Source organism: Clarias gariepinus, chromosome 12 (assembly GCF_024256425.1).
Source record: "Clarias gariepinus isolate MV-2021 ecotype Netherlands chromosome 12, CGAR_prim_01v2, whole genome shotgun sequence".
NCBI lineage: Eukaryota > Metazoa > Chordata > Actinopteri > Siluriformes > Clariidae > Clarias > Clarias gariepinus.
Genome location: NC_071111.1, coordinates 14,463,493 through 14,484,882, shown reverse-complemented (window position 1 = coordinate 14,484,882; position 21,390 = coordinate 14,463,493). Strand labels below are relative to the sequence as shown.

At 38.2% G+C, this 21,390-nt stretch overlaps 1 protein-coding gene across 2 annotated transcripts in view; it reads right to left on the bottom strand.

Annotated features, from left to right (window-relative positions):
• Nucleotides 1–21,390, bottom strand: part of dock4b (dedicator of cytokinesis 4b) — a 103,429-nt gene that overhangs the window by 44,185 nt on the left and 37,854 nt on the right. For both annotated transcript variants that reach the window (XM_053508330.1, XM_053508331.1), the window contains exons 3-13: nt 19,284–19,324; nt 19,029–19,084; nt 18,674–18,770; nt 18,284–18,432; nt 16,713–16,797; nt 11,729–11,880; nt 7,974–8,055; nt 7,803–7,863; nt 7,544–7,676; nt 4,569–4,657; nt 2,599–2,724 (exon numbers count right to left, since the gene is read on the bottom strand). In XM_053508330.1, the coding sequence (XP_053364305.1) occupies nt 2,599–2,724; nt 4,569–4,657; nt 7,544–7,676; nt 7,803–7,863; nt 7,974–8,055; nt 11,729–11,880; nt 16,713–16,797; nt 18,284–18,432; nt 18,674–18,770; nt 19,029–19,084; nt 19,284–19,324 (1,071 nt within the window). The remainder of the gene's footprint in view (nt 1–2,598; nt 2,725–4,568; nt 4,658–7,543; nt 7,677–7,802; nt 7,864–7,973; nt 8,056–11,728; nt 11,881–16,712; nt 16,798–18,283; nt 18,433–18,673; nt 18,771–19,028; nt 19,085–19,283; nt 19,325–21,390) is intronic.

Below are 21,390 nucleotides of genomic sequence, written 5' to 3'. Positions count from 1 at the left end.
TTCTAAGCTAAAATTCACATAACCAGTTGGCTTTTGGCTTTAAGCCTGGAGATGACCCGGGCCATGACTCCAGAAGTTGAATACCATTGTCAAAAAGCCAGTATTTACTAGTTTTTCAGCAAAATAAAACTCTTCAGTCAAATTATATTAGAACTATCTAGTGAAATCACCTGTTTTGTATATAGGAAGAACTATAATACATGCCATATTTTGTCCTAATACGTTTGGCCACCACTCTTGCTTTGTGAAGCTCATTCTGTTTATTTATATAAGAGGTGGACTAATATTAAATTTGTTCATCTAGCCCATTGGGGAAATAAGAGGTGCAGTGGGATGGCCCATCCCACATCTCACTGACTGTTCAGCAAAGTGAATTAAATAAATTGTCATATATTAAAGTAAACAAACAAGTCATGCATCTTCATGACAAAAAGGCAGCAAAGTCAATGACCATTACATGAGTGATGTGTCGTCTTCTCATTATGTAAATGTAAAAAACATCTCTCTAGCATATTCTCTTCAAATATTTTACCTACCATAAACACGAGTCATATTACAGCTTTACAATGCAATACACGTATTTTATCAGCATTTCTATCAGTTGTTATTTATTTACATGGTCCGTTATTCATGTATAAATTCACCTGCATAGTATAAACCTTTTTACCATCCAGCAGACAGCGTATCCACAGATGTATATAGTGCTGCAGAAGTATAATGGTCACAGTATGATGTGGTAAATATACACTGTATAGTTACAGCAAAGATTTTTTTTCCCAGGAAGTCTATAGTCTATTTTTCCCTTCTTGCTGAACATACTGTACAGTACCAGTGCAAGTTTAGAGACACCTACTCATTCAAGGGTTTTCCTTTTTTTCTACATTGTAGAACTGTAATGAAGACAACAAAACTAGAAAGAAATACAAGGAGTTACATAATAATTTAAAAAAAATACTGTTTTCATATTTTAGATCCTTTAATGTAGCCATGTTTTGCTTTAATAACATAGCTTTGCACACACTCTGAGCATTCCCTCAACCAGCTTCATGGGGTAGTCACCGAAATGATTTTGGATGGAAACACTTTTATATATCCGTTATTGCTTTTACATAATTTCACAAATGCCATTTCATAACGCTGACGCGTCCATACTGTTCTACAATGAAGAACATAGCGTTGATGTGTCAAAACGTAAGTGGTACCTGTACATTTTTGCAGGGCCTGTACAAAAAATAAAAAACTGTTTTGTCTACCTCAGTGAGGGCAGATTATAGTAGATACAAGTAGTGACACACAAGTTACGCCTGCAATTATCCAGGGCATACGCACAAACCTACACTGATGTGCAATACTGCTGGCAACAGGTGCGTCCTGTGCCTCACAGCAGACACCACACAAACACACACTATATGTTATTCATATAGACAGGAAGGAGGCCTTCGTTATCACACCTTCTTCACTCTCATCAGCCATCCACTCCTAAACATACAGAGCGAATGTGCTGCATAAGCACTCCCCCTCTCATTACTTTCAGAAACATGATATTAAAAAAATGAAGCTGAAGGTTGTTTAAATCTGAAAGTGTGTTACTTCACTGTTGCACAGAGCAGCAGCATTCCAGTAAAGAGAAAGCACAGAGAAAGGCTGCTGCACTGAGGGGAAAGTAATTATAGAGCAGACAGCTCCACGCATGGGTGGCCAGTTGGTTTTATGTAGCTTGGGTTAAAGGAAAGGGTGAGCGCTAGAGAAAACAGACCTGTGCTAAGCATCTCTAAATAAATAGCGTCTGGAGAAACACAGCACTGAGGAAACAGAGCATCTATACAAGATATACTACTGATGTTGAGGTTAATGGTCAAACGCACACAATACATATATAGATCACAGGATGGGTGAACAGTTATTTCCTGAGCGCAAAACTTAAATTAGCTCATATCTAACTCCCTTAAAATGTGTGGCTGTGTATTTTAAACAGAGCTCTGGTTATTTTAGCACTGTTTTTTTCTACTTCTAATAATTTGTATGAAAGTTATCTCAGAGAACCAGACAATGAGTTCGATCATGAAAAGTAGTTTGAAGTTTTATTGTCATATGCGCAGAAAAAAAAAACGTTACCCCCTCCTGTACAAGGAAATTCTTCCTTTTCTGCCCCCCTAATGCCGCTATAAAAGTAGAAAAAAGCATACAAATAGTTTTTAAAGAAAAATAAATAAATATGGGTATACAAAAAAATAGGTATATAAAAAAGGATATATATCAACATAGAATTAAGCCAGAATATAAAAAATATGCGAAAGTATGAAATGAATATCAAAATGTAAAGACTGTAAAAACAGACGTAGTGTGCAAATTACGCAAGTGTTTGGTTGAGTCCGTAAAAATAAGAGAAAGCGTAAATTGTGCAAATGATTATTTATGATTATTAAGTAATAATTGGAGTAGTAATAGTTACTGGATTGCATTAGTGTTAGTATTAGCGTTAGTGTTTATTTGAATACAGAGATACATGATTTCTAGAGTAGGTATTGATTCCACATTTTCAACATTGGCCATCATTGGCATCCAGAGAGAACACCTACAGACAAAAGGTTACCTCACCTGGCATGATGACATCAGAAAAGCCGAGTTTCCTGGTGATGGAGACACCCCGGGAAAAAATGGCCATGTACTCTCTCCTCAACTGCTCAATTTCCCCGTGGAGTAACTGAAGATTCACTGCTAGGCCTGAAGACACAAGAAACATACCAAGGATGTAGTACGTCATGTCTTAAAACTTTTAGTTATGCATACTGGTAATACTGCACTGCTTTAGTTTTTTTCTAATGAACATGCTGTCACACAAAAATTGTCAAACATTTAGTGCGGTACTTGCACAGGCTTACATTACTATACTGAATAGGTGTCTCAGTCAACAAGTTATATTAGTAATTAGAAAGTGATAAAACATAGACATTACAACAGGACGCACTTGCATTATCACCCAAATCTGAGTGTACAAATTCCAGTCTGGTAAAATCAGCAAAAAAAATAAATAAATAAATTGCATGATCAGAGCAGCAAGGCATCACTGGTATACAGGAAGCCTGAGAGCCCCCTTTCCTGTCTGCTACACTATGACTCTCTTGTGATGTTCACATACTTTCGCTTCTCTTTTCTACATTCTGTTAGAAGGCTCATAAATCTCAGGCATGTGTGCACACAGCAATCATGGATAAAAGCAGAGCTTTTTTTTTCCTGGAGTGTAAAAATATCATTGAAACTATTTAAGAAACCACAGTGTAACAGTCAGATGCTTAAGGAAAGAACAAAGCAGCCAAGCATTTTCAGCGCATTCTTTGTGAGCTATATAAGACAGATGTGCTAACTCATGGTATAAGATTCTACACATTTTACATCTTGTAAGTACTATTTAACAGAGAATCATAATTAAGAATAAATATCTAGCCAAAAACCCATCATTTAATTATACGAGATGAGAATCCCCTGGCTGCACAGGTATAAAGGGGTATGAAGGACACCCAGTCACCTGAGAGACAAAGAATAAAGAAAGACGAAAGAGACATCGTGTGTAGACGGGCAGGCACATGCACGCGAACAAACATACACACACAAATATACCTGTAATGAACAACGCATACACAAAACCATTCATACGCCTAAACAAGATGTCTTAATTACAGTTTATCCATTACATACATGCAATATTTAACTAGTTTAATGAATTAAAATATAGCCTCTTCATTGTCATGGCCTATAATACAGTGTGTGATAAGTTTTGAGATTAATGTAATGATAAAGAAACCATCAATATGTTATATTATTATTCCATGCACATTAATATGATCTCACAATGCTTTTCTCAGTCAACGCTTAATTGAAATCAATTCAAATCTTTCTACCCATCCATTCTTACTTGGAGATATCATATCTGTTTATTCAGAATAAATCAGTCAGTGGGGAATTTGCAGCACATGAATTATTGTTGCTTGCCACATGTAGTCTACACATTGGCACTGATGAGACAGTCAAGGAAATGACATTGCGTCAGTCACCGAGTTTAACGTATTCATTCATACTGCTTTTGATTACTCAAGAGCTTTTTCGTTTTTGATGCTACAAACAATTATGGGAGAGAGATGAAATTAAGTGGATCCTTGACAGATCCATTCTGCACACTTCAGATGTAAAGCTTTGAAGCTAGCTTAAAAGTGTTTGTCAAATACAGCACGTACGCAGCTTTAACAGTCTTAAGTCATTCTTCAATTAAAGCTTGCATGAGCTACCATGGCAATGCCTTTATTCTAGCTCCAAACTAAAACCTTTAATCAAGTGAAATCAGGCTTGTGAAAGAGCTTTAATGCTACCTGGTATGCTATTAAATCCTACAAGCCTCATGCCGTCTCTAGGTGATGTCTTTGCTGAGTAAATACTGCTCTAATAACTGCATGAAGAAACTCCATAGCAACTCCATCAGAAAGCGCCTGTGCTATAAGCTCTTCTAAACTGATGCTGATACTGATTTCAGTCGGTTCTTTCCAACTTTCCCAAGCTGTGGGTCTGAAACCTACCTGTGTTGGATCCTGACAGGTTATATCTGGAGTTCACCTTCTTTATGATGTTGTCGTGGGTTTGACTCCAGTCACTCTCGGTGTTACATCTGAAATACACGGCATGGAATGAGAAAAATCATGTATTTGTAAATTCCCGTGTAGAAAATGTATTACATATTGCACGTCTGCAAATGTCACCACAATAATGTGTGTGTCTGTGTAACCAGGTTAAATAACTTATTCTGCCCACTTCAATAAAATGTAGGTCATGCTAATAAAGTGTCTATGCTGATGTCAGTTCTCCCCGTGTGCTCATTTGGTGTGTTATACAGCTTCATATTTATTGTAAGGAATTACTTTTTTGCAGTTTCCACGGTTTTGTAAACTTAATTACATCTCCTTTTCTTCCAAAGATATATATATATACAGGACATATGAGTATATTTTTGTATGTATGCAAATGGTTCTATATGTATATCACTGTCGGCCTGCATGTGTACAGTATGTATATTTGTAAGGCAGTAGCTGTACATGTATTTCTCTGCATGTGTATTTATATGTATGCCTATATACACACACACATGGACATACATACTGACAGACGTACATGTACATATACACAGCTCTGAAAAATAAAACAAGAGACCAATGCAGCATAATTAGTTTATGTTTTTTCTTACAAGTGCATGTACTGTATTGGTGAGATGAGCAGTTGTTTCATTTTTAACTGCTGACAATATTTTTTCTAAATTCAAAATATAACTATTGTTATTTAGAGTGTATATTTAAAAAAAACTACATCACAACACATCAAAATAAACCAAGATTACGCAGTATTTGCAGAGCTTTAATAACTTAAATAAAACAAAATGCAAATAATTTGTAAATAAATTTTGTTAATGCTTTGGCTAAATAACATTAAGAAATTTGTATTTGGTGGAATACTACCCCGGTTTGCAATGAAAGCTTTCGTACGTTTTGACATGCTCTCCACCAGTTTTTCACATTGCTGTTGGGTAACTTTATAACACTCTTAAGCAAACCGCTTAGTTTGTGACCATCCTCCTTCCTCTTGTTATTTGTGTGTGTGTGTGTGTGTGTGTATGTATGTGTATATATATATATATATATATATATATATATATATATATATATATATATATATATTATTTATTTACACACACATGAAAAACTTGTCTAAAAAACACAGTAAATACTATTTTATGCATCCAAGTCCTCTGTTGGACTTCAACTTAACTGAAACTAGTAAATGTTTTGAAATGTAAAAAGTAATGTACTAGTCAAATGGTAGTGATGTATTGAAAGCTTGGCATGCAGTGAGTGTTCAGCTTTACCCCTATTTAAACGTAGTGCTCTTGAATCAGCCAGAAAGTGTGCCAGAAAGAAGTTCAGGCAATAAATATTGTTTGTTTGTTTCAAAGCAATTTTTTAAAAGCAAAAGCAATGAACAGCATAGGAAATTTTCACATTTAATGAAGAAATACATTATTTCCATGTTTTATTGATATTTTAGGAGAAGCTGTTCGTCATAAAACCTGACTGCGTCTTAAACCTTTATTTACTTTACTAACCATATTGTTCATAGTGTTTTAGGTTTTTTTTTTTTCTTATAACAGATTTCCAGATGTCATGATGATTTACATTCTTAATTACAATAGAATTTTACAATAACTTTAGTCGACTCCAACTTTCGCTGTTTTGGTAGCATTTGCTAGAACTTCTATTAAATCTTCACACTGATTACATCAACACGCTACACATGTGTAGAGGTAAAGAATCCTGTAAAATTTAATCTGATCCTTTTCATTTAAGTCACATGAACAGGTATTAAATACATATTCGACCTAGGATCACATACAAAAGTGGCTGAAAGCTGATCTAGAAAAATATCAGGGGCCGTATTCACAAAGTTTCTTAGAGTTCTCTCAGAGAGCTCCTATCTTAGCTTAAAAAGTCCTAGCTGAAAGTCCTAGACTAAAAGTGATTTAGGAAACTTCAGGGAGCGACAGAGTACAAAAACCTTTATCTTAGTGAGGAGGTGTGTTTAGGGATGATGCAGCAATTTAAGGACTGTGACTGGTTGATAAAAAATAACCTCTGACATCTGAAAAAGTCTTGAAATGTGCTCTTTGTGAAAATAGAATAGATAATATTAGAACAGACAGTGAAATTATTATGTTTGTATTGAAGGGAATTGTATAATCATGAATACAGGCTACTTTATGCAAAGTTTCTGTCATAGGCTAAATATCATAAAGATAGTTACACAGCCAAATTTTGAAAATGTGTCAACTTTTGAAGCAATCAATTTCCACACAGTAGTTACTATATTAAAGTTCTTACATCTATTTACCATACTCATTTTATTACTTGTTATCCATTTTAAATTGATGGGAGCAAAATGTCTCACCTTACAAATTTACATGACTGCAGGACAGTCTGTTTACAGTAAGTTGCACTTTTCCAAGAGAGATGGAAGGAAGTAAAACAACAAGAAAACCAAATTGGACAGAAGAGCAGTGTTTACTTTTAGCTGTTTGGAGAATATGTCTTCTTTCCGCCGTTTTGGCCTCTGCTCTAAAAACTCTTAAGCCTCTTAAAAGTCCTCCTCTCCACTCTTAACAATTGTTACCTTAAGAGCTGTTTTTGGGGCTAGGATGTTTCGTGAATTATTTTTATCTTTACTTGGATTTAGTCCTAAATTTAAAGGGGAAATTCTAAGAAAATGTCATAATTCTAATAATTCGAATTTTCTCAAAATTTCGTCACTAGAAGCAACTTTTAGGCTTAAGAAGTTTTGTGACTACGGGCCCAGGTTTCAGACAGCCGTAATAAAAACAGATCTGTGTCACATTAGAGTAAAAATCAGAATTGAGTCACTTCAGGCCGGTAATGTGAATTTTGTCCATGTGTGTCCATCCATTCCTTATATCTTAACAACAAAAAGGCAGTAGTGACACGGCATCACTCACGCATAAACTTTAAGGACTTGGTCGTCTTTCGTGTCAGCAGTGAGTAGATCTGCTATGCTGACCACGCTGCAGCCAAACGGACGCCTGTACTGCACACTGCATGTGTTCTTCTTCTCACCGGCACCCATCCTCCCTACACACAGACAGACAGACAAATTTACTCCCACCACAACCACAGCTAATGGATATCAAATGGACAGAGAGAGCTGAAAGAGATTTAGTAATCATTAAATCCGGCTAAATAAATGAGCACTCTTACCTATCCTAATGATGTGAACAACAATATACACATCCTTTCTCAGGTCACTGCTCCCCAAGTCCTAAAAAAAAAATGGAGCAATCTTTAATGGACACAAATTGCTGCAACGCTGCACAAGCCGTCTCTTTGTGCAATTAATAGAATTGTTTTGACGTTTTCTTTACCACTCACCACAAAAAGGGTACAGTGTGTCTCCGTCTTCTCTGGAGACTTGGGCACGCCGTTCTTATTTAGCTTCACAAAGAACCTTTCACTGCAAGGGAGGGAGGCAAAGAGGGGGAAATGAAAAGATAGAATAAGAGACAAATAACATTGGAGAGACAAAGCGAGACAATGAGGACCAATGAGGTCCCAAGGCTTCACAAAGCATCATGTTTTTCATCGCCGGGATGAAGGGTTTCTTACCACACAGAAAACCGATTGCTCTGTAATAACCCACATGGGAAAGGAATCATTGTGGCTTAATTATTTACAAGCCAGCATTGCTGAAACAAAATCATGGCAGCTGGATCTACAATTGGAAAATTTAATTCACTTTTCTGCTAAAATATTCATTGAGGTAATCTCGCATCATCAAAAGATGCTTCGACATAGATGTTGAGCTGCCAAAAATCTGGAACAGACGTCAAGCTGAACAATGCTTTTAATGTAGCCAGGGGAGGCAAATGTGCAAACACAGAGCTCTGAATGTTATCAGAAGTACCAGTGCGAGTACTCGGGCATTTTGCCAGCAGAAAATGTTTCTTCATCCATTGCAGTTTTTAATGCTTATACATTTTATCCTAGTATGACATATTGCAAAAGGCTAATTATGTTAGTGCAGAAGAGAGGGGTAATTTTTTTTTTGTCTTGAACCAGATATGGGAAATCCTTGTCTAAATAAAAATCTGAATAATTTCATAACTCTCCACAACAGTGGCATGCGTAAAGAACATCTGATACTATCCAGATTTCCTTATTTACTGCACAATACCCCTCCCACCACCCCCACACACAGAGATTGAGAGATACACAACAAAGTGCATAAAGACAATGTTTAAAAATTGCTTGTTTACGTAACAACCTCAGCAGCAGCCTCATTTCCCCTCTCATCTGTCCCACTCAGCATTCAGCATCACTAGGATACTAATATCACCAGCCTGATCATCTGTCATCATCTGCACCTGCTTTTCACTGGTTAGATGTATTTTTAGGCTTGAATGATTCACTAAGTCACTGTGTGTCTTAACACTGGAGAACTCTTTAAGATTACATAAAAAAAAAAAAAAAGTTTGGAAACAAAATATGATGAAATGGGGGGGGGGGGGCAGAATGCGCAGTATTATATTCGCAAAATGAAAAGGCTCATAGACACACAAAGACGTACAGACACACACATTTGGCCAGTCAAATATATACGTTGAGGCATACACACAGAGACGCACACTCATACACACTCTCCTGCCAAGTGGTCATGTAATTTAGTTACGTGACGTTCACAGCAGTGTGATAAGAACAGCAGCGCAGTCTGCTCACGTAGTGAAGCCCGTTACAGCCTTTAACAGCCGCAAACATCACAATTACACAAACACACACAGCATGGTCGTCTCGCGCACACACACTGAACATAACTAAAGACAAATAAACTGTGTGTTCGTATACACACACTCGTCACACACACAGCTGCTAATTAACTGTGCGTTATTGAATTCCCAGCTTTCAATCAATACGAAGTGCAGCCTGTGGGTTGTGTGTCCAGCGATAAGGTTTCGGCATCACTTCCTGAACAGCGGTTTGTGGTCACAGAAGGATTCTTATCACATGGTATGCCTGGTCTGATTTCCATAACTGAAACCCATATTCCCCGAGCGCTAGAGACGGAACTTGATATTTACACTATTGGCGCGCGTGTGTGATTGTCAGGCGACGCGTTCGGAAGGACGCCGTGAATTAAATGACCTCTATGGACACGGTTCAATAAATTAAGCATGCCCATGAGTAATCCCTGTGCACAATGCTGATGATATAAACCGTGACAAAAACGGCCCCATGGGAAAAGACAGGGGAAGTCATTATCCTGAAGGCTGTCACTCAGATATTTCCAGCTCTGTGCAACTCAGAGGAGGCAGCGCTTTTTAACACCAATACACATACACACACACACACGGGATACACAATCAGACTTTAGTTGTTCTCCAAGGGCTGCACATCATAATCTCCCTGTGGATTGTGCATGTGTTTTGTTTTTTTTGTATTTTCTTGTACACCCGTGCACACACACAGCTGCATGTTGTGTGTAACCCATAAGGAGATAGGATTGGACTTGCAGCAACACTCATCCAAAGCCCAGAGGAGACAGGCGAGATGATAACATGCATCTGATGCTCTTTAAAGCTGTAATGCGAGTCAGGAGTGGGCATCATCTCGGTGTGAGGGGGTTAAAAGCTGGACAGGTCTTTGACTGAATTTCCAGCAAACTGCCTGATTTGAACTGGCATGTGTGGGGGGGAAATCTGGTGCTGTCACACCATCTGGACCTGAACACCAACCTTACGCTATAGCCGAGAGAATAATTAGCTGGAAACCAGCCAACCAAGCAGCCATCCTGGAAGGGAGCCATTAGCAGATTCTCCTTGAAAGCAACAGCAGTGTGAGATACAAACCCCCAACACACTGATACTCGGAGAGGAGAGCCGGGACAGCTGTATCACTCCGCTAAGCTTCCAGACTCTGTAATTAACAACAGTGTGGTGGAGCTTAATCCACACATGCATTGTATAAACTCTTTGTTTTACATTTTCCACAAGGTGGTGATGATCCCTGTAGTTCTTGTCAACACTCATTCATCAAGTGATAACCAGTTCATTATCTGAAGAATACTACAATAATACAACTATTGTAGTGCCTTTTCTGACTCAAGCCACCGATTACTGAAATTCATGCTCTTATAAAAAGAAAATTGTAAATTGATCAAAATGACTGTGAGTCAGTAAATACTACCCTGGTTAAATGTGTGGAGTTTCTGCATGATGTGAAGCAGCATGGCAATTTCTTTCTTTTTAAGCATCTCTTTTTTCCCCTCATTTCACAGGAAAATACTGGATAGATAATTTTTTTCTAACGCATGCCAGCATTTTTTCTTCACAATGCTGCCTTGCGATAGATCTATTGAGCCACGGAGCACAGTTTAGGGGCGTGAGATCATGCTGTCCATCAGTTGAAGTGACATGAACCCTTTCAACCTTCGTAAGGCAGAGAATCCTTAAACATGTATCTAATCTTTGGTTTTCTATACAACAATATACATGATTATAATTACCATGTGATGATCGATAGCATCCAAGATTTACCTTGTAATGAGTTGTTTTAATCACGATTTGATTAATACTGTATCTCTAATTAACAATTTCTTGCTGTTTTTGAAGCCGATAGAAATGTAGTTCTTAAGCTTGTGCTCATCTTCACCCTCACAACAGGTTTTACTCACTCACTCATCTTCTATACCGCTTTATCCTGTATTCAGGAACTGGAGCACCTGGAGGAAGCCCACCAAGCACGGGAAGAACATGCAAACTCCATGCACACAGAGACGGGAATCGAACCCAAACCCTGCAGGTGCAAGGCGACAGTGCTAACCACTACCCTACCGTGGTTTTATTTAAAATGAAATACATGCATGCTCTCTTCAATATCAATGAGTTGTCATGTTAAATAATGATCGTGATCTCGGTACTGACCAAAAGAATTATCATTTTTGCCATAATCAATCAAGCAGCCACTCTTTGCTAACTTAAGCTGAATTTGGGAATCCACCTACAGTACTTAACACTATTGAACACCTTAAGCTTGCTTGAATCTGCACTGTTCAGGAGCTACATAAAAGAAACCGAATCACAACATTCACAGTTATCATTATGAATGGAGAGCTCTTTAGTGTTGTGACTCACCTGAGAGGTCGGCTCTCTTTGCTGTCGTAGATGTAGAAAAAAACATCCAGCTCCTCGCCCAGGTTTGAGCTCATCAGACTCTTCATTTGTACAAAAAGGTGATGTGTGCTTGCTGGGACCGGGGTGTCCTTTTTACGGTGCCGATGTTCCATCTGTGATTGTTCACATGCGCACAGAGACACACCATACCATACTTATATCATCTGTATAGCATTTTTAACATCAAATCTTGTCACAAAGCAGCTTTACAGAAATCTAGATGTAGATTTAGAAGTAGCGCTTTATCTAGCAAATCAGAGGCAACAAAGCCAAACTCTTCCTGAGGAAGAGGAGAGGAAAACAGGATTATAAATCATTACAGTGCACTGTGTATAAGCAGAATAAAGCAGGTAGTTAAAAGTTTTCTTAAACACTGATTATTTTTAAAACAAAATACCCTGAACACATATATCTATACAACAATGCCACAAGGCTGTATAAAAAGACTAAAAAAGCTGCATAAATGCCACAGCCACATCCTGGAGTTCCATCATGTGTGTGTGTCTGTGTGTGTGTGTGTACAGAAACAGTAATGGCTAGCTTTAAAAGATTCAGCCAAGAACATAGCCCCCTACTTTTCCAGATGGCAGCGAGAGAGAGACAAACAGAGAGAGAGAGAAAGAGAGAGGTGCCAACAAGCAGCTCTGCATCCTTTCTCACTCAGCTATCATACATCTGACAGATATACAGAGTGAGAGAGAGAGAGAGAGAGAAAGGAAAGGAGGCCAGGATGTTAATATTGCATATAACCAGGCATGGGTTGATATAAATAAAGACAGCAGAAGAAATGGAGGACTGGTTATGCAACATCTGAAATGAACAGGATTATGTGATGAAGTGGGTGGAATTTCATGGGCGTTTTTTCACGGAACTGAGAAATTCTTAAACCTCTTCGCCTCATTCCTAATCGCTGCTCAAAGAGCAGCTGTGTCCGTGCCTTACTATTATAACCAAAATGTCCGCAATCGGTGACCAGTGTGGAGACACAAGCTTTTCATTTGCCAACATTACTTCCAAAAAGAGCGTGATGTGAAAGGAAGAACAGGACCTGAAACTAGGTTGACGTATAAAATTATGTCATACCGCTTACCAACTGCTTTCCCACTTAGCGTCCTTCTTCCTCTCCCACCCGCGCACACGCACGCACACACACACACAGTGATTTCTTAGCGCCCAATTCAAAAGGTATGTGGGTAGAATGCGGGCGCTGCTTTAGCCCTGTGAAACTTGACGCACTGAAGGGAATTTGAGTGTCACTGTTAATGAGTGTATTAACACAAAAATTTAAGCTACACTCGACTAGTGAACTCAAACCCACACGACACCAAGAGTTAACAGTTGTACACACCCACACAGGCCAGCGTATCAAAAACCTCTTATAAACGAATACCAACTTAGAGGAAAATACATTCGATCTGAATTTATGTAACTGGTAGGAAGAAGTTCAGAGATGTACAAAAGACAGGGTTAGAAAAATCAAAAGCTTAAGCATTCAGAACAAGTAGTCTGGGTTATTAGCTGTAGACTAGCTTATTTTTTTCTTTAACAACCAAATATAGAAAAAGACTTAATTTACTAATGGCATGCACAGATGACAAGACAGAATCAGAATGAGAAACATGCAGGTTGGGGAAAACACTGAGGAGATGGTGCAAAACAGTGGAACGCTAACATATAATAAACCCATGACATCATCTGGCAGTTAAGGATGTCAGGTAAAAGGGCACAAACCATACTAGAACAGCAAAGACACTCAGGCTGGGGCCACACTACACGAATTTAAACAGGATTTAATATAGGTTTTAAAACTGTGCCAAGTTCGTCTTGGTCTGCTCTAGTCAGCAGAAGTTGTGGTCAGCTGGCATGGCATGTTGGCAGAGAACTCTGTAAGTGTGTAAGGGTTATAGACCGACATCAAACCTCCTGACATGAGTCGCAGTATATTAAACATTGGATTTTTTCAGAGCAGACCTTGGACACTGGTGCACAGTTTACACCAGTCACCTACTCAACTGGGAATGTGCACCATCAATAGCCAATGAACACAGAGGTGATGGGAACGTTCATTCCTCCACTCGCAGTTCTGTTCATTCATTCTTTTATTCATGCCATCATTCATATTACGTCATTAGATGTAAATAAATAAATTAAAAAAGCATACATTTTTGTTTGCATGAGCTTTGGAGAAAAAAGGTCTGCATTGGAAGTGAGAAAAGCCAAGCCAAGTAAAGCAGAAACGGTGCTTGTTTTGTTCATTAGAGCAGATGCGCATATTAAAACAGCTTTTTTTGTTTTTTAAAACGTTCTGTCTTGCTCTCGTGAGAGTTCGGTGTGTTCTGTTGGCCTCAGTTAGAGTAACAAGTGGTGTAGTTTATGATTTCTCATCTGGCATTAAGTGCACCTTATTTGAGTCATTGAGTTAGTTTATACCTCCAGTCACTTCCAAATTATTGATTGTAAAAGTCACTTTTTTTCACCTTCTGAGGGAAGAAAGTATTGTGTTTTTTTTTTTTGGTTAACGCACTTCACCAGAGAACTAACCACCATACGATTCACATCGTCAATAAAATATGGACTGTTCAACACGTGACGTTTCAGCTAGGCTGATGATCCACTGTGTCAATATATTTAGTGCAGTGTAGAATGAACATCATTCCAAAAGTAGGGTTCACAGACCTCAGTGTGATACAGCCTGAAAGTCCACAGGTTTATGTCCAGGGAGTCCATAATTAATAATTCCAAACAGCATTAGAGTAAAGGAGTTCATTTTAAACCACTATAAAAAATAGACATTATGGCTGTATTCCAAAAACACCTCTGTGGTTCTTACAAGACACTGTTATTTTCCCAACAATAACGGTTACTATTAATAAAAGGAAGCACTTCTCTGGACAGTCCAGGAGGACTTTAGAGAATTTTTATGCATAATTCAATATTTATTAGTGAGATGGTATGAGAGCACAAAAGGAATTCATTCTGTCTTAAAAATTGATTATTTATAGCTCGGTGTATCCGTTCTCTCAAAAGCTGAAATATGAGCCATGGAATAATCTCTTTACAGACTTCACAGTTAAAAAAAATAATCATGCATTATTGCGTTTTTAGATGAAGTCTTCATCTTTGCTGCAAAGTCTCAGTAGTCGGCGAATAAAGATTGGATTTTTTTTTCAGTTGTTTGAGAGGAAGGAGTGATACTGGAAGTAGAAATGAGAATCTGTAGGTTTGTAATGAAAGGTCATTTCTTTTAAGAATCTTCTGACATCACTGACATTTCCAAAAAAAAAAAGAAAGATCATGCTTAAGCCAGGGTGAACTATTCATCATTTATATTCAAGAGCAGGGTGAAATGTGGAGATGAAAAGAAATAGACAGGTAGTGATTGCAAAAATGGTGTCATCCAACCTGCCCAGGTATATATTATATATATTTTTTATTTATTTATTTTTCAATATCCAACAAAGTCAGTGGCATAAGACAGCCATATTTTGGTGTCTGTAATCTCAACAAAAGTTACAAAGGCTTCACGAGTGGTAGAGAAGGTAAATGTCAAATGTTTGAATCCTGACAATGCCTCAGCCATCCGTGGGCGAGAGCCAAGAGAGCAAAACTAGTCACACTCTCTGGGTGAGATAGATGGTATTACTTTCTCATGCTTGTCAGTCAAAATAAAACTAGCCAATCAGAATTACCAATTAAGATTGTGCATTTGGAAGTGTTATGCTGTCCTGTGATGCAGCAAAACTAATCCTGAAAAGTGTTAGTGTTAAATTCTGATTAACTTAATATGGAATATCGAAAGTTGTATTTGTATCCAGTCACGTTTTATAATAAATAGGCTCTTATTTCAAAATTTTTCATTAGGTAATGAAGAATAAAAGTGTGTATAGATTTAAAAATTCCATTAAAAATTTTGAGAGCCGTCATAAACACACTGCTCTTAAAGGGTTTGGGGTAATCCTTTTATAGATGAAAAAAAAATTCTGGGACTGAACGATTTGATTTAAACTGCAATTAAGTTTGACACACATTATGATTAAAACTACCATATGTAACTATTCAATGTACCATTTTGTATTCAACCGTATTTATCTAGGCTTAACAGCAACCAAAGGCACCAACACTCTAATTAAGAGGAGGTTTACCAATATTGACAAAACTTTACATGAAATTCCTGACCATGTCAATATTACCTGTAATAAACTGCAGCCTTTAACGATTAAATAATTGTACAGATCCGTACGGCGATTTGGGATTTTAATGTCATTAATTGTGCAGCACTAGAAATGACTAAACAATGGGCACTAGAACAAGCAGCTTCAACAGAACATGCAGGAATAACTGTGAATATTTGCGGGAGAAAACTGAAAGAACTGCAGCAAGAATCAAGGAGATAATAATCACTTTCATTTGGGGGTAAATAAGCAGGTGGTTTCTTCAGCTAAATTTGTTAAATGTATTCTGTCTTAAGAATCTTTTATATAGCTAATTTCTCCTTCGCAGGAAGAGAGAAAAAAGTTCAGTGTTTAAACTTTCGAAGCACTATTATTTCCTGGTAAATGTGTAGTCTTTAACAGCATGGGGTCCACTGGGAAAGGCATCCAAGACCCACTGTTTATCACAGATGGTTCTGTAGCTACAGACTGTATTAAAGCGGTGATAGAAGACAGAAAGGAGACCACACGTTTCATAGGAACTGCAATTACAAAGCACAACTTGCTCCATTTAACTGAATTACATAACACAGCAGACTCCCAAATAAAGTAGAATTCTCCTCTACGAGCTGCATCTGCGAATACACGAACCACCACTGCTTTATCTTGTCACCTTGTTACTGAAGTACTGTAATTATGCGCTTCTCTATTTCTCTCCGTAACAAAAACATACTAGGCATTTTCAGCATTTTCAGAGTTGCCGTGGCAATGCGTTTTCTAGAGAAGGAACGTACCAGTCTGTACAGCTCAGTGACGCTGATGTCATCAGGGTCCACCATGCTGAACTCTCTCCTGGGGACCAGGTCCAGGCCCAGCTGCCTATAAGAGCAAACACACAAACTACTTTGTACCTTGGTCTCGTCTGAGTCAGACACACATACACAACAAAAATTTACAAGCAAAGTACTGAGACAGATTAAAGATCGTTATTTGTGCAACATCTGAAGGTCTTTATGTTTATAAAAATGACACTCAATGGGATTTATTTTTAGTCAACTAATTTAAGATCCAATTATTCCAATAATTCCAAATCTTTTTGACGCACTTAATATTTGTTTAATTTTATTATACTCCGATCAGTACTACCACCACCACCAGGTAAATTAAATAACACTAACTATGAATTATATAATAAACTGGTAACAGATCACACAAGACCTGTCTATCCCATTATGCCAGGGCTTAGTATGGGCTTTAGCCTGCCGTGTGTTGGGGCTTAGTATGGGCTTTAGCCTGCCGTGTGTTGGGGCTTAGTATGGGCTTTAGCCTGCCGTGTGTTGGGGCTTAGTATGGGCTTTAGCCTGCCGTGTGTTGGGGCTTAGTATGGGCTTTAGCCTGCCGTGTGTTGGGGCTTAGTATGGGCTTTAGCCTGCCGTGTGTTGGGGCTTAGTATGGGCTTTAGCCTGCCGTGTGTTGGGGCTTAGTATGGGCTTTAGCCTGCCGTGTGTTGGGGCTTAGTATGGGCTTTAGCCTGCCGTGTGTTGGGGCTTAGTATGGGCTTTAGCCTGCCGTGTGTTGGGGCTTAGTATGGGCTTTAGCCTGCCGTGTGTTGGGGCTTAGTATGGGCTTTAGCCTGCCGTGTGTTGGGGCTTAGTATGGGCTTTAGCCTGCCGTGTGTTGGGGCTTAGTATGGGCTTTAGCCTGCCGTGTGTTGGGGCTTAGTATGGGCTTTAGCCTGCCGTGTGTTGGGGTTTAGTATGGGCTTTAGCCTGCCGTGTGTTGGGGTTTAGTATGGGCTTTAGCCTGCCGTGTGTTGGGGTTTAGTATGGGCTTTAGCCTGCCGTGTGTTGGGGTTTAGTATGGGCTTTAGCCTGCCATGTACTTTGCCATGTATTAAGGCTTGGTATTCAAAATAGTTTAAGGTTGCTGATCCGGCCTTCAAACTCCCAAAATCTTAATCCAAATCATCACCTGCGGAATGTGAAATAAAAATGTGTTATTTTATCATACTCTTCTGATAACCCCATTAATCTTAAGGAACATTTTACTAGACATGAATTAGGGCTGGGTAATATGGCAAAAAAAAAAAATATTATAACATAAGCAGTGCTATTTCAAGTGATCCTTTGCTTGCTCTGATCGTATTTTTTTCTTGTTTGTTTAGTGATGACACGAGCCAGCATTAGCATGCAGCCTTCTTGCTATTGTTTGTCTAAAGATTTACTAATATTTAAAAACATGCACATAGTAGATCTTATCAATTAGAATACAAAGTATTTTTTTATTCTGACAGCCACAGAAGAAACAAAGAAGAGACCAATCAAGAGGAAAAAAGATTAAGAGATACGGAGAGATATGCTCTCACTCATTTCCCCAATCCAGACGTGCAGTAATGTGTTGTTTGACATCCTTCATGCGGTCGTGAGTCAGGTGACCAACCAGAACCTGCCGCCGCAGATCCAAGATCTCGTTCATTACATGCCACAGCCTGTGGAACAGATCGCCCTCATTCTTCTGTGGGGTAGAGATACAGAGACTTGGTGACATCAGTGACCGATGATGAGATCTATTTTTTTTTTCCTTTTAACCTAATTTGTCTTATCTGTACAAACACATCCTCGTCATCATTTCCTCTTAGCTCAGATGGGGATATAAACAGGTTATGAATGAAACTAAAATATACAATTAGCTTGTACGGGCAGCGGTTTACAATGAGTCTTTACAGAAAGACATTTTTCTAAAGCACACAATTTACCACATAAAGCTGCTTCCATATGGTGCCCCATTCCCGCAATGTGGACGTCATCTCTGTAATGACTGTGTCTTCAGTGGGCACAACGGTCTCAAACTGCCTGCAGGTTAAATTGGAAACATCTAAAGTTAAAATCTTTGAGTGACAACAAGCACAATCTTCCCTATACCCCCATTTGGAAAGTAAGTAAAAAAAAAAAAAAAAAAAGAGGATGTAGTGTCAGACGCGCTAAATGACACACAGACCTTTAGACCTAGTAAAACATGATTTAAATGCTTTGGTTTGCATAAATAGTGGGAACTGTGGCAGGTTTAATAAAAGCACTTCCCCCTTTGACAAGACCATTTAGCTCACTCACCCCTTGTTCTTGATTTGAGCATTTTTCAAATGAATGTAGCTGCATGGGAAAATCCCCTAAAACAGACAGAAGGTGAGAGACATGTGAGCAATGCTAATGATGAGGTCAGAGGACACAAGCCAATGTTTCCATCTTAAATCTGTAAGGATAAGCTATAAACTGACAGTGTTTCAACAGCTACGTCTCAAAAATAGACAAAGACAGGCTGTTTAAAAAAAATAATTTAAAAAGGCCAAGCGTCTGTCTCTGGATTACCTTGGCATTTGGGTTCTTGAGCACAAAGCCTCTGTACCAGCCTGCAGAGAGAGAGAGAGAAAAAAGAACAGTCACATTTATGGTATTCGACAGATGCCCACGACTAAGCGGTTGAGGGTTAAGAGACTTGCTGAAGAGCACAGCAGCGGCGGCTTGACAGTGTTGGGATTTAATCTCACAAAATTCCAATGTCAGTGCTTTTATGAGGCCGCTCTTAAAAATTTATGGTGATTATAAACTCTATATTTTTATAAACAGCAAAAAAAAAAAAAAAAATGTATATATAATATAATATAATAAAATATAATATTTTCTATTTATTTCTATTCAAATTATTCACAGAGACGGCATAGCAGACCCCACATGTACAACTGAAAGGTTACATATGCATGACTGCTGATTTGGGGACGTATAGAAGGAGTCTCAGGTGTCAACATTTTGTAACAGTGAGAGGTAAAGCTGTTCCACTGTGACATTTTCACCAAGTCGTCTTGTGGTTTTTCTGTTATCAGGCAAGGGGCACTGTTTTCGGTCTTCTTTTTTTTTTAAAAAAAGTAAGGAAATGTGTTTATATCTGCTATAAACAAGTAATTATAGAAACTAATTTGTTTCTAGTATGTTATGCAACAGTAAATGTTACAACATACAGATAAAAGTATGCAAGACATTTTGTTTTTTAACAAATAAAAAAAAAACTGGAATATTCAGCTGTATTTATTTATTAGAATATTTATTCTGCTGTAGTGTAAGTGGAATAGAAACACTTTAGCAAGTCTCGTCACAGGAAAGCGATCAACTTACTGTACTGTACATCACTGATTATTTTTTCCAAGCAAAGCGCACCCCATCATGTTTACTCCTTATTTATTTTAAATCAATAGACACAAATCTTTATGATGCACATAGCAGTTTTTTGTTTTTGTTTTTTATCAGGCAACAAATGTGTAATACTGTCACCACACACATTCTGAAAGTGCTGCCATTTAACTATTTAGGGATTTATGAGTATGTGCTTTTCTGAGTTCACACACTCTGAGCGTGGTGTTGTGTGTTTAGGCTTTGGCTTGACTGGCACTACTCTCTTAATCAATTAAGCTACTGTTACATGACTAAATACCAGTGGACTTGCTGACTGAAGCCTCCTTTGTCCAGACACAGCAGAGTGATGAACAGAGTGCACAAGGTCAACACTCAGTATATTTTACACGCACACCAGTGTCAACAGTAGCCTGTCACCCACTGACACCAGCTTGATAAAGTCAGTAACAAAAGTCAGACTGAGAAGACTGGATCTCTTCATTATAAAGATAATAATGTTAATCAGAATAAGGAGAATGAGCCAACTTCTTTTCTCTGCCCACTCACGCAGCGATCAAAAATCAGAGGATCTTTTATTTTATGTCTCTGAATTTTTAAAAACAGTTTACAAAGTCAAAAAGTCTTTAAATGTTAAATTAAGAACGAATTCTCAATTTCATAGTTCAGTACATGTTCATACTAATTGACAAATGTACACATTTGATTTTGACAAATGTGTGGTGAGCCTGCTAATCTCCTCAATTGTTACTCATATCTAACACACATCTAGCGTGAGACATTTCCTCTCCTTGTAATAGAGAGCGAGCAGCCCAACCAGCAGCCAGCTTTCTATCACTCGAAAACAGGAAGTCAGACGTGTGCGCTGGAGGAGTACATCTTCAAAGAGTGGAAACAGGAAACAAGGACGAACAGTGTAGGCAAGTTCAGGTCAAAAACAGTAGTGTTGAACAGTTTGAACAGAGACAATCTGAGAGTGTGATGGTGTGTGTAATTACTTGCATGTGTTACAGAAAGCCTGATAAACTAACCCATTTAAGCAATAATTCATTAATAAATTAGTATAGAAAAGGATCCACATCAGTCATTAAGGCAGGCAGTAGAACGGAACTATAAAGCAAAGATGTATTATATTGACATCAATCCAATGATTTGAATTTGAATGATGTAACCTGCAGAAAACAGTGTCATATAGTACAGGGAACAACTCCCGACCCCTCATTCATTCATATTTTGCCTCCAAAGAATCAGACTGTCTTGTATGTTTTATGTAGTCTTGTGGAATAGTTCT